This window comes from Mastacembelus armatus, chromosome 22, assembly GCF_900324485.2.
Source record: "Mastacembelus armatus chromosome 22, fMasArm1.2, whole genome shotgun sequence".
Taxonomy (NCBI): domain Eukaryota; kingdom Metazoa; phylum Chordata; class Actinopteri; order Synbranchiformes; family Mastacembelidae; genus Mastacembelus; species Mastacembelus armatus.
Window position 1 is genome coordinate 13673740 of NC_046654.1, and position 14010 is coordinate 13687749.

At 38.3% G+C, this 14010-nt stretch overlaps 2 protein-coding genes across 5 annotated transcripts in view; both read right to left on the reverse strand.

Annotated features, from left to right (window-relative positions):
• col12a1a (collagen, type XII, alpha 1a) overlaps nucleotides 1-5825 on the reverse strand; it is a 53083-nt gene extending 47258 nt beyond the window's left edge. For 2 of the 4 annotated variants that reach the window (XM_026328142.1, XM_026328058.1), the window contains exons 1-4: nucleotides 5576-5825; nucleotides 4082-4187; nucleotides 333-449; nucleotides 83-226 (exon numbers count right to left, since the gene is read on the reverse strand). In XM_026328142.1, coding sequence (XP_026183927.1) covers nucleotides 83-226; nucleotides 333-449; nucleotides 4082-4151 — 331 coding nt within the window. In that variant the 5' untranslated portion in view covers nucleotides 4152-4187; nucleotides 5576-5825. The remainder of the gene's footprint in view (nucleotides 1-82; nucleotides 227-332; nucleotides 450-4081; nucleotides 4188-5575) is intronic. The other 2 variants (XM_026328225.1, XM_026328306.1) reach the window with 2 other exon arrangements.
• Nucleotides 5826-9297: 3472 nt separating this feature from the next.
• On the reverse strand, nucleotides 9298-13405 carry LOC113125300 (cell cycle control protein 50A-like). Its single transcript, XM_026298675.1, has 7 exons — nucleotides 12938-13405; nucleotides 12430-12549; nucleotides 11758-11865; nucleotides 11584-11671; nucleotides 11291-11437; nucleotides 10985-11194; nucleotides 9298-10388 (listed from the first exon to the last, which is right to left on the reverse strand). The coding sequence occupies exons 1-7, from the start codon at nucleotides 13193-13195 to the stop codon at nucleotides 10195-10197; spliced, it is 1125 nt and encodes a 374-aa protein (XP_026154460.1). The 5' UTR covers nucleotides 13196-13405; the 3' UTR covers nucleotides 9298-10194.
• Between the last annotated feature and the right edge of the window lie 605 nt (nucleotides 13406-14010).

Sequence of the window (14010 nt, forward strand, 5' to 3'; positions counted from 1 at the left end):
ACTTATATTGTTAGAATTAAAAATTTGAATGCAGAATTGTTTCAACCAGTATAAATTAACCCACTATGAAATATGTACTTACTGGTCAGTTGCCCAAAGATAGGAATGCTCTCTTCTAACCCATAATAGGAGTTTATTGACACCGAATAGTCCAAATCAGGGGTCAGGTCAGTGATTGAGGTTGTAGTGGCATAGGCATCCAGAGTCAAGTCCCTAGTTGAGTCATCTAGGAGAGGAAGTAAATCAGCTGTTGGGGTGCAGTGTTTATATTTGCAGTGTGTATATACTGGCCGGTTCAGATGAACTGGCATAATTGCCGACTCCATACTGACCTGCATCTGATACAACTTGTATTCTGAAGCCCTCTATCGCTGACGAGGGTCTTCTCCATGACATTTCCACTGTGTTCTCATTTACAATTTTAAATTTCAAGTCTGAGGGAGGTTCCACTGCAAATTACAGATGAAATTGAGTTAAATCACAAGAAATGCAAAGGTCTGTATGATGATTTTATATTCATAAATACACATGGCAAAATCAAAGTAAGGCATTTTTCAAGCATACACACTGATCCCAACGACAAACACTTCATAACTGAAGTGGACCTGTTTGTTGTTGGGGACAGAGACACAGCACTGACGTCCATTTGTAAGGTTGACAAGTAAAGAACACATGACAACAATGAAATAGTGTGAGAAGCCATTTTTGAGTAAAATGGCATTTGTTTGAGTTGCCCAACCTAGATGGCCAGCAACTCAAGCACTGGCATACACAACATGTGCACGACTCCACGCAAACTCTATGAAAGTGCAAACACTGAGTGAACCGTCCAACACATGCTGAGTGCAGTCATTACAACACATGCCCTGACCACATACTAAACTGCTTTTACGATGGAGTTGATCTCAGCACTGCAAAAAAAAAAAAAAATGTTCAAGTGGCTTCATTCTGTAGTTAATGATTTTACAATGGAATCAAGGTTGCCATATAGATGCTGATGTAACTCTTGACAAAATTGAACAGCATATGTTATATATACATCGTATATAAACATATTTCAAAGACGAGCAGTGATTTGTTGTTTGTTCAGTTAAAACTTTTACAAATAAGTGGCACACATCCATTGCAAACCTTTTAAAAAGAATACACAATTCGTCACCGGAGACTCTTGTGTACTTTTTCACTGGCAGCATTATGCATCAGACAGCAGCACAGAACAAACAATGACTTCAAACTCTCTAGAGACTGATCAGATGTGCCATAATACAGGGAATGTGTACATTAAAATAAAAACAGGAAAACACATACAGTGGAAGAAGGCCACTCGCTGCGACATCGAGCTGACTTGATCACAGTGTCATGCATCATGTACATGAGAAAGTTGTTTGGCTCAACAACTTTGATTGACTGGACGGTAGTTTCCATGTACAGTTGGGACCACACAGACAGAGATGACAAACATATTTTAAAATGATATTCTTTCTTACAGCTTCTATGCTGCCAGCTGTGAGATGACGTTAAGTAGAGGAGGTGTGACAACATTTAGTCCGTGTCGATTGCATGCACTACAGTCACATCAGTAACAGAGCAACAACTATGCAAGATTTAATTTTGTTAACTGTTAGCCACTGTATCATTCATAGTTTTAATTCCTACGCCTCTAATGATTCATTAGTCATTCGGTTCTTCCTGTTACATGCAACTATGTTCAGATAGTTGGGTTTTTAAATATAAAATATGTGTTCTAAGACAACGGTGGTTCAGAATGGTACACTGACCAAATAAAAAAGATTAGGGAAGACAAGATGAATGGGATTATCCATGCGAAATAATTACAGATGTTAATGAGTGTAGTGTGAGGTTATTTACACTGACTTGACATGTGCTTGACCATCAAGTGGTGCCAGTCATACCAGTCCGTGCACATAGCATGCATGTGGGTGCATGCTAGCTGTCAAGTAGCATAAGCGTGCCATGGGAGGCAAGAATATCATTGTAAAATACACTTTGGAGGAGGAAGTCATAGCTTGGGACACACTGAGTGCACAGGCAGATGACAAACAGGAGCCCACCAAATACTTAAAACGTGGGATTGGAGGATCACCAACCTGGCATATCAACGCAAGGAGCCCCGATGGACCGTGTTCTCCCTGATTTCTCCACGAGTACTCATCTCCAATACCAAATGGTAAGGTGTATGAAAGTGTGAAATGTGTGTGGGCAGGGCGCTTGTGGTGTGTGTGTGTGTGTGTGTGTGTGGGCAGAGGGAAGGGGGTTTATGAGTGGGGAGGTGGAAGGAACAAAATGATGGATGGTGGATTGTATATTTCAGTAAAACGTTCTGGGCAGGTTTCCACTTGTATCACGCATCTGCCACTCCCACATTTGTTCATGGCAAGATGGTTCGAGCATGTCATTTCAATTTCTTATCATTCCTTGTACCAAATGTCCTTCTGGTTTTAAAATATACTTAAGCAACAAAACTGATTTGTCCAAATATTTTTCTGTGCTATGTTATTTGGCCCTTGTGGCTGTTTTTGTTATATGAATGTCTGCCCCATCAGTTACTAATAAAGGACACTGTCTGGCTACTGTTCTGTCAGTAACCTCAGTCTCCAGCCAGTCAGCTATCCTGCTGCCAAGAGGAGAGACCAAGAAGAGGAGGAAAGAACACCGACTCTCCCAAAGAGGCAGGACAGATGCCAAAATAATTCCACAACATGTGCTGACATTAAACATTTCTGCATATTAACTTTCCATATGTATTGCAACTTAGGGTTTTTTGCAAATGCCTGCAAAAAAGCCCAAGAAAGGCTCTTTGTCTCTGTACTGTCTGAAGATTAATTTGCTATTCTCGTATTTCAGCTTTCCATTCCATTAGTGGAGATATGTGAGAGTAGACTCCTCTCACCAGCCAGAGAAACCTTCAAAGGGGAAAAAAATCAGGTTTCCATACCATATTTCCATATGTAATTACTTTGAGTCATTTTCTATCAAGCTACTGACAGACTGTAATTAGCTCCTCTGATATTTACACACAAAAAAAACATTTCATTGTTACTAAAACAGAAATAGGAAAGCACAAATTTGAACAGGTAACTCAAGACATTGGGATATCATTTTTAAGAACTGCATTTTCTTTGGTTACTTCCATTTATTCGATTTTTTTTACAAACAAAACTACAATAATGGATCACTAATATAAGCCTTCTAATCAAAATGTGAACTAGTTTTTAATGCTGAATACATTTTTGAACTAACTACTTTCACTACTGAGCTGTTGCTGCCGTTGCATAAGTAATTGAATGACTTTGCATTTATTTACAGCTGAAACCACTACATTACTACTGCAGAGAGATTTACACAAGTTTATTTGATCCTACCTGAACCTCAACATCATCATTATAACTCATGTGTGATTTAGCATTTTAGTGGAGGTTGTCAGTCCCAAGAATTAGGCCATCTTCCAAGTTTTTGCTTTTTTGCAGAGGCTTGCTATCATAAAATTTAAAACAGCAACAGGCCAGTTAAAGGATTAATGGGGAAACATTTAACAATGAAATGACATTTTATTCTGCTCTTAACCTGTGCCCTGATGTTTATTACATTTAATTAGCAAATGGAAATGAACTTTAGTGTGGTTGGTTTCTTGTATTTGCCAAAGCTAAACAGGAAAATTGCTCTGGAGGTATTGGTTTAAACAATTTAGAGTCTAAATAGGAGTAAATTAGATCTGAACTTGGAACTTACATTAAACCTCATAATGTGTCTTGACAGGTAAATCTGACAAAATATGCTAACAATGAGGCATAAAAGCAAAACAATAATTAAGAAATCAATCAGTAGTTCAGAAATCACATAGTAAAATAGCATACACATGAAATACAAATAACTTTATTCAGTTTATCAATACAAAGAGTTCAGTGTTTCCAAATGATAAATTTCACAGTAAAATAAAAGACTAATCTCTGTAACATAAACAACCAAAGGAGACAAAGGTAGAAAGAAGAGAAGGGGGAGATAAAGAGACAGAGTGGGATAGTTTATGTAAGTGGACTGAAGGCCAAGTGGTTTTATTTACCTTGAGCGTCTATGGAGGACAGCAGGGCTGCAAAGAAGGCAGCCGTGGCCAGTGATAGCCCTAGCTTCATGTTTGGCCCTAAAGGGTCAGCAGCACATCAATCAGTCTGGGGACAAATGGAAAAAATGTATTTAAGCTACAGATCTATCACACAGCTCACCTTGTCCTCCGTGTGTGTGTGTGTGTGTGTGCGTGGGCACCAAGTCTCTGGAACACATTAATGTGTAATTTACGGCTGCTTATAGATAATCCATTTTACACAATATTAGTCAGTTTGCTTTTAAATGCAGCGTAGTGTTACCAAATGCTCTCCTAAATTATGTTTTTTGATAAGGAATCCAGATTGATACTGCCTATTATTTAGTAATTGCATTTGATTATTAAAAACTACAAGCTCCATCTAGACTCCCTTACGCAACCAGAGCCACACCTTGTTATCTCCAGTGGACGCCCACACCCCGAGGTATAGATACTTACTGACTTACTTTAATAATGAAAGACTGAACACCCATTTTAACACATGCTCACCTGGATTGATGTCTTGATCATTTTGGCGGCTGACTATGAAGCTCACTACATACAGTCTGTGGGTCTCACTTTAGTCATAACAGAGACTTAGTGACCCTATAAGGTCACCAAAAAACTCCATTTGTGACTGCAAAGGTTACTTCATGGTGTTTTTTATTTTATTTTTTTTATTTATTTAAATGTATAAAAATATTACAGTCCCATCTTGATTACAGCCACATTACTGAAATTACATATGTTTGTATCTCTGTTATTGAAAACGCTTAGCAAACATCCCCTTCGCTCTGATTAGGTCTGTCTTTGTGCCTGGGTTAGAGTCAGAAATTCTTGAGGGACAATTGTTTGTTTGATGACTCACCATTAAACCAGACAGACCTTAATTCTGTGATCATTTCCTCTAAAATAGAGTCATCTCATGTGAGAGATTTACTCTTTTTACTAAAAGGTCAGTGGATCCCCTCTCCACAGCACAGTCTGTGGGACCAGTTTCTGTGTTTTCTGTTTCTTTCCCGCAGGCTGTGCGCCCCGCCTGCTGCACGAGCAGGAAAATTGCAGCCACGGGCCCGAAATTATTATATTTTGGCCCTTCAGACACACGAAGATCATTTAATTAAAATTAGGGAATTAGACTTAAACCACAGCCCTGCTACTGTATTTCCGCATAGTTTTTTTTTTTTTAACCAATGTATTCCTGGATTTTCATTCATTTTAATATAGCAAAGTAACTGGGCGTGAATTCTTATTAATACATATTTTCTTATAATATTAAAAGTTATTCAGTACCTATAAAACGCTCATTAAAATGCATGTAAGGTATGTAATTAGTGCAAAGCGCGCTACAGTGCAATACTGCAAAAAAAAAATAAAAAATCAAAATTCACCCAAATTTAGTGAAATATACATTTATTTCTGTTATTTCAAGTGCAAAATGCGTTATTCGCAATAAACAAAATACAGTGTACTCACCTATTAACCCCCCCTGAAACCAACCGAACAGATTTCAAAGCAGCCTACTTGAAGCCTCCTCCTCTGGAAAGTAACAGAGAAGTTTCAGGAGCCGCGGCTGAGCTCTCTCTCCCCTCTCTGGCTACTGGAAGCTCCGCCAGCACATGTCCAAGAAGGAAAAGCCTTTTTCCAAGTGGGAAGAATCTTTCCACCACCGGCTACTTAACAGGGGGGCAGTTCCCAAATCTCCATTTACCATCATAGGCGCTTCTTACGAAACGTCTTTCTTTGCTGCTGATGTGCAGTCCCCCCGCAACGACCGAGCGACTATTTGGAAATTTTTTTTTTTTTTGTTCCTGCATTCCGCTGGTCTGACGTTTTAATGAGTTTCCAATGCCAGTGTGACCTTGCAGCAGGGGGGCTGTTGGCCAAACAGCACCAAAAGGAGAAATGTTTTATGTGCGCAACAGGCAGCCTTAATCAATACTTCTAAATATATCTATTAATTATTATTTATACATTAGATCAACTGAAAGAATGGGTGTTTTTGCTTTCAAACACTAATATGTGGCTTTACATCACGATTATTCTCATAAAGAAACAGGAATATGCGTAATCACATTTTTCCATTTATTTCACTGGTTTATTTATAATGTGACCATCAATAGAAATATTTCTGCAGAAGATGAGCCTGCCGGTACCTCAGAGATCCCGACTGATTGGTTTTTGATGCCCTCTAGTGTTCAACATTAAGAATCACACAGATACATGTGCTGCAGAGAAATCTGTTGTATTTTAACTGCAATACACCAGTTTTATGACTGAACTGAAGATTTAATAAGATGTATATTTTTATTATGTGCATTAATTGGCTAAATATAACTTGAAAACATAAATAATAGTGAGATTATTATTAGGAGAAAGATTCATACAGAATCTACTTCTTTTTTTATTTTTTTTTACAGACAAATACATGTAAGTGCATTTGAGCAGTCCTGGTTCACTGTGGCTTTTTGGGCATCGCAGCTCTAAACAGTTCATACACAACCTAACCACTCTGTGAGGAGCTCAACCAACAATTACACCCTCATGATTCATCATCAAATTACAGTAATTTTATTTTCAAAGTCTGTTGTGATAATAACATTGGAGTCAAATCACTGGGACAAAGTGTTTTTTGTTTTTGTTTTTTTGTTTTTTATCCAAATAACAGGCTGAGACATCTGAAGTGAGCTTGACTCATCAAATCCCTGACGAATGCTGACAGAGCAAACACTGAGAGTCATTGTGGCCCTGCAAAGCAGAGCAGCGTTCACAGTTCACATGGATGAGTTTACCTTTATGCTCCTGCCTAAAGAAGACTGGTATTAAGGAGCAAGGGTAGCCCGTTTGTCATCTACAGCTACTGTTGGCTCATTTCTAGCACTATGCAAGGCTCAGCAGAGCCTGTCTCACACCACACCACTGATTTTGTAATGTAATATAATGTAACAGGCGAAGGTTATTTAAACACTGTTGGGAAAATAAAATAAGATTCTGTGTGTAGAACCTGGGAATAAACCTTAACATGAGCATTGTTCAATAATGTCATGTATCACCACTGATGATTTTTTAAATAAATGTCAACACCTCTGAAGATAATAAATCTAGCCTCACCATTATAAATGAACGCTAGATGTTGCTCACATGTTAACTGCAGCCTTTGCAGACTTGTCCGTTAGAGACAGGGAACCATCGGTTACAGGTTCAAGTGGCTTTATTGTGTCTTTCAGGTTTAATAGCCAGTCTTATTTTTAAAGATGTTACACACACACCCCCACACCAGGTGGCAGCAGCACCTTCAACATTGGTATTTCACCTCTCCAGGAAAACACAGAAGAAGTAGGCAACAGTCAATGCCACTAATTGCATCCACCTGTCCCTGGTGAGGAGCTAATTCTTATTTATATTGTCTAAGGTAAGAATTAACCAACAGTCATACTGGGCTTTGTGGTGTATTTACAGGACAGGTCTAAACAATATAGTGAAATACTGGAGCAAACCCATGAGGTGTCTCTTTTCCCTTTGTCAGTGTCAGTTTTAGAAGAAAACAGCCATGTTCAGGTGTGAGACTAACATTAAAATGACTTTGTATTTAGTTCACATAATGTTAAAAATTGATAGGGACCAATTTATACTGTTTAACATTGTGTGTTTGGTTGTTATGTTTCCCTTTTCCAGCACAACAAAGTGGAGAGGGAGATATAAATGGGATGGAAGGAGAGAGGGCAGGATGGAGCCAGCAGAAAGAACAAGGACCATTAAAGTGGACAGGTAGTCAAGACCACATAGTGATAATGTCACATTTACACATATATGCAGTGCAACCACAAATGATTTCACATAACTAAGTACTGGTATACTGTATATTCTCCCCAACCTTCCCATCACAAATGCTCTGTTTATGATGTGTCATGTTTGAAATCATTACGATTATGACGTGATCGTTAGTACAAACACTGTGTGTTTATTTGAAGTGAGTTTAGCCATTGCAATCAGTATATTTCATTTTCTTAAAAAATATTTGGTGGTGTAAAATTCCATCTTTAAGTGTCTCTAAAAACAAGTTTTCCTAAGATTAGGCAACTTCCACAGTTTACAAGAGTCAGCTCCTCAAACACTGTTTGGAAAATGAGATAACATGAACTTTATTTATCCCAGAGGGAAATTCAGGTTGAGCAGCATAAAGGTTTTCATAAAGGTTAAAAATATGGCTTTGACTAGTGACGGGGAAAGTTACAATTGAACAGTCAAAATAGTGACATCTGCTGGCTGACACTCTGTCTTGCATTTGTTTGACAGGATTAAATGCAAGATAGTGGAATCAAACTAAACCACCCACTGCTGTAATCCTGATTATTTTGTGCAGTAAAGGTTGTATTATCTGTCACTGAAAATAAGTCTCAGCATGTTAATAGGTTTTATCAGACTTGTTTTATGTATCTGCAGTTAGACAGAACGTGGAAAACAGTGTTGGATAGTGTTTATTTATCTACTTGTAGTCAGTAATACTGAGCTCATAAATCATAAATATGTTTTTTTCACAAAATCTTGTCATCGATATGTTTCCTTGGGATATATTTAAATTCTCCAAATGTATGAGGGATTATGGGAGTTTTACACGCAATGGTAGCCTGACAAGCATGTTTCTGATGGAGGACATAATGGTGTCCTGTTTATTGTAGTCAAATCATTTTTGTTGAGCCAAAGCGAGATAATCAATGCACCTTTTAAAGATCACTAGTCAGTGCGTTCAGATTATTTAGGTTCATGTGTAACGTCACTAATTGACCCTGACTTAAGATACTTTAATGCTCAGCTTGTTACTTAATCTAGTCAGCCCTGACATTCAAAACATGCAGTAACTTCATATAAAGACAATTCAGTATTTATTCCTTAAACTTTATATTGTTGCTACTGTATGAGATGGTTTGTCATAACATCTTTTGTGTATTTTCTCAAACTTGTGCTCTGTTAACCGGTAACAGCACAGCAAAAACATGTTGACAGCCTGCTTTTCCACAATCCTTTGCCGGTCCTGTCACACCTGATCACATAAAATTGCTTTTATTAGTGTATTTTTTTTAAAATAAAGATTTTTAATTTATTACAAAAGAAGAAAAACAGCCATAAAAAGTAACGGTAGTGAAGTAGTAGCAGGTATGACTGTAGCACGTGCAACAAACTCACAAACGACACCAACACATGGACCAAGTTATTTAATTGGACCCTATAAACCTTAGAAAAATGCACAAATTTAAAATTTAAACAATTTACAAATTACCAAATAAATGACCTTATATTATAACAGAAGATAACATAAATCAAGTAGAAAAACCAAATGAGACACTTTTAAAGTGCTTGTCACTTGGTCAATGTTGAAGAACGCAAGATAATTTAGGCCCAACTGTAAAAAATAAATATGTTTTTGTGCTCGAATCAGCCAGAGACACTGCCCAGAGTTTAAGAATTGACTTACTTATATAATGGTATATAGTGGTCCAGTTTTTAATTAGCATCAGATTGTAAGCATATTCTCAGTACTTAAGACTTTGACTGGCTCAGTCTGTTACACAACCAGTCACATTAGAGGGAGGATACTCCATAGGTAAGACCTTTTGTTAGGATATCAGTGCATACTGTGATAACAAGCAATTATACTGTCAAATATTCAAGGTAGTCTCAAACACCAGAGGTATGTCAAAGAAATATAATAGTACATTCAACAGCAGGACATATTACAGCACATAATATAGACAGACAATGAATACATACACCCTTCAATATTTAAGCCATTTCCAGAGCACTACTAAGATAAAAACAGGTACTTTGATAATGTATAGATAAATAAAAATAAAAAATGACATTCCCAGCACCTGACTTGAAGTAATATGCACAAAGACAAGACTAGCATGATTCTTTTGTCCTACATGTCCTGCATATAAAAGCAGCTTTTGTTGAGATGCTCAAGACTGCCTTTACAAAAACACACAACAGACATTTACAATGACCAGTGTTTTCACACTTAAATTAACAAGCAGTCCAGACCCTGTAGGGTCATTCATGCAAGCAGAGACTGGAAAACATGACGTGACAACTGTTTAGTTTGGAATATCTGCACTGTTGTTTCGGTTGTCATATTTGTGGTGGATGATGAGTAGAACCACACCCAGGAAGAAGCAGACTGACCCCACAGTCATGTAGGCGATGCCCAGGAATGGGTTCTTCCCTCCCATCCAGGAGATGGTGCTCAGGATCATCCGTTTGCGACCGTTAAAGCTGAGCACAGGGTAATCTGATTACACATAGTTAAAAAAAACATCGGGACCTTTGAGACTGAGGGAAAGTACAATTTTTAACAGAATTTATAAATAACCTATATATCAAATATTAAATAATGTTAATATACTGAAGTGACATTAACAGATTTATAGGTTTCCTTAATATAACCCTTCAAATAAAATAGTACTCACAGCTGTATTAGCCTGTTTTTCAGCATCACAGCTAATGATTTGACCACATAACCTGATTAAAACCCACAACCTCAACTAGAACATGCTGACACAACATGACCTGTTTCAGTTCTACTCTAGCATAACTTTATACAACATCTTAAAACACTTTCATTAACAATAGTAAACAAAACAGTGGTAAGCTTACATCCAGCTAAACTACATTTATTCTGATACTGATGTTGTTTAGGTGTTGTGGTGCTCACTTCACTAAGGCTCTGTAAACTGGATTTGTAAAATAAATCTAAGGGATTTAAAATGATCTAGTGATAATCATACCCTGTAAAGTTACTCCGTGAGTAATAAAATTCATGCTAGCCAATGCTACAGTACAATACATGTAGTTTTGATTCTGTGGTAGAGGTAATTCAAAGGATACTGTAAGTGATGTCCAAGACATATTTGCCACTGGGAAGAGTTGGAGTTGTACTAGACTTCTTCTGGATGATACGATAGAGTTTGCGAAAGGTGGGCAATGCAGCCGTGCGCATCCACACAATGAGGTCTTCGTTAATAAAGCCATTGTTCTCAGGATCTGATGTGTCTAACTCATAAACTGGCTTCCTCCAGTTCACAGGCTTAGTTGTGCCTGAGGAAAAAAGAGAGCAAGACAAAACCAAGCTAGATACTGCAACTTAAGTGTTTAAAAGCCTATTAGACCCTCCGCACAGTTTACTGAAATCACCGTTGAAAGCTGCAGTCAGGTCGTTGTTGTTTCCACCAGGATTCCTAAACTTCACGTGCTTGTCGGTCCACCATGCAATTCCTTTCTTGACCAGAGGAATCAGATTCCTGGTGCCGTTGGAATCAATATAATACAGCTCCAAAGTGTCTGGAACAGAGAAACACCATATTGCAATATTTCTGCAATACCTGCAATATCGATGAAGTTCTACAAACAAATGTCATACTTTTGCTATGCACTGATCTTTTAGTACCTTATGAACAGTAGCAAATGATATTGGTCAAATAACTTACCATTGAAAAGGCTGTTAGCTATGGCCCCACATGGTGCTATGGGCTTGCCATCATTGGTACGGTATGGTTCGCATTCTCTGCTAAGTGACTGTAAAAAGCAGGCAGTGTTTAAACTGATATAAAAGACACTTACGATTTCTGCATATTACAAGCATTTTGAAGATGTACATATACGTTTTTGTCCGATGAACCTCCATTTAATTGGCTGTCATCTCTGGACTTCACATAGCGTCTGTGGTTCTGGTAGAAGTTGGATAAGCCGTAGTACATGAAGACATTACTCTGCCAGGGAGGAGAGATCCTTTTATAGTGTTGCCAATTAATGCAAGATAGTATGGCTTTATTTCATGTAGTTCTGTAGATCTTTATGACCCAGGCACAAAATGTAATTTAAGATGATTATAATGAAAAGTACGTGTGCAACAAATATGCTTCTGTTTATATTTTCAGATGTCACTTTACCTCAGTCTGATCTCGCTGCACCTGAAATTATGCTAAATTACAAGTCAGACCTAGAATGTACTTGACACTGGCTTGTCTAAAAATATTTAGATCAAAATGCAATTTACTGAAAGCTTTTATAAGCAATCTATAAAAGCTTTCTAAAAGTTAGTGGACTGTATATTTTAGAAGTAAATCAATGTGTGTGAGTGTGAAGGCTCCAAATAAAGCCTGAGTGTGCCTCTTTTTTTTTTTTTTTTTAAACTCAAAATAGCTCCTAATGGACATTCACTTTCAGCAAGGCAGCTTTTTTATTGCACACCCAACACTATCAATATTGGAGCTGTAAGCATTTATTATTCATGTGGGCTGCATACTGTAAACTGGTGCAGCTGATCGACTCACCTCAAAGGGCTGCTCCAGTATGAAGTTTATAGAGCAGTTACAGGATGTTGTGCTGTTCCAGGTGAAGTTACTGGCACATTCGTAGCAGGGACTGTTAATGTCCACCCCAGTGTAATCAATCTGAAATAAGGAGCAGGCTGCTTAAACAATGCCTGAAAGCTAAATGCATACCGTCTCCTGCTGTTCTGTATCCATTTATACGCAGTATGGAGTTGACACATCACAAGTACATAGTGTTAAAACTAATCCAGTGTAATGCAGCTGTCCTGCAATACATCAGTTCTTCGTATTGTGGCTTTGGTTTTGTAGGCTGTAATGTTATTTTGTGCTGCAGCTGTTGTACATTACAGCACTGCTAATGGGTGGACTTGGCAGAGATCAGGTATGTCAACAGGTTTACAGTAGTTAGCTACACTTTGTAATCGCCTCTGGAGCTAGTTAGCATGTGCTAACCTAACCAAGACGATGGTTAAAGTCGGCTAATGTCAGACACTGACTGTCACCGTACCTCCAGCTCTTTAATGTTGTTGGATGTGACGTACAGGCCGATACCGATGGGGATGAAGATGAGGCCGATAACAAAGAAAGCAGGCAGCACGGTGCCTGCTGTCAGGATGGGCTGCCAGGCCGGTAATCTCTGCTGTTTGAACGCTGTGTTGTCCGGCTTTTTGCTCTTAACAGCCCCGGGTCCTCCGTGAGTCGGAGCGGCCGCGGGGTGTCCGTCCTCTTCCTTGGTGCTGTAGTTGGACGCCATCATGGCTGCCATAATATTACGCTTCCAGCAAAACAGTCCACTTTAGTTGACGGCCGAGAGGATTTGTTAGTCCCACACGCTGAACAAGACACAAAACGTTAGGGCAAACTGCAAAAATGTCCAGGAAGTGAAAAGTACCCTGTTGTCAACCAGCTGACACTTCTTGTACTTCTGGTTTTATCCGTCCGGGTAATCTCAGCTCCGAAGAGAAAACCGGAAGTTGTTGAGCCAGTAGGCGGTGGGAACGTATCAATTGCGTCATCGCAGACAGTGTCGACTGCGCTGATGTTTTGATTTTAACCTGCACAGCTGTTTAGCACAAAGTATGTGTAGAGTGTGGATGCCTTGTTGAGCCAACAGAGCTGCTTTTCCAACAGGTGTGAACCAACTGCTGTTGTTGACTGGATTAGGTTTATTTTGATTATTTTGGTCAGGGGTCAGGGCGACAGAAGGGTTAGGAATAGAGAAATAGAGTAGATAGGAAAAGAGAGAAAAAGACAATAGAAAGTAACTGCATTGATTCATATACAATATAAATATCAATGCTTATACTATGTCAACAATACAACATGAGACATTACTGTTGTCAGTGATAACAGTGCAATACAATATTGTTAATAATAATAGTAATGACTAACATGTGTGATTGTGCGTGTGTGAGTTTGTTACCGATGTTATACACACCAAAACCAGACATAATGCTTTTTAATACTTAACCTTAACCAAGGGTCACAAGATAAATTTGAGGGGTCTTAGCCTAATATGTTTAGGAGAGGAAAGAAGGAAAAACACAGTAATAGTAATTTTATGGGCTTGTCTATAATCTT

What these genes read in the sequence shown, in the direction of transcription:
- LOC113125300 (XM_026298675.1), bottom strand. Translation starts at nt 13,195, where the DNA reads ATGGCAGCCATGATGGCGTCCAACTACAGCACCAAGGAAGAGGACGGA. An exon ending in TACTGGAGCAGCCCTTTGAG is followed by an intron (nt 11,866 to 12,429) that starts GTGAGTCGATCA and finishes CCTCCCTGGCAG; the next exon opens with AGTAATGTCTTCATGTACTA. An exon ending in AGCTAACAGCCTTTTCAATG is followed by an intron (nt 11,438 to 11,583) that starts GTAAGTTATTTG and finishes TCTCTGTTCCAG; the next exon opens with ACACTTTGGAGCTGTATTAT.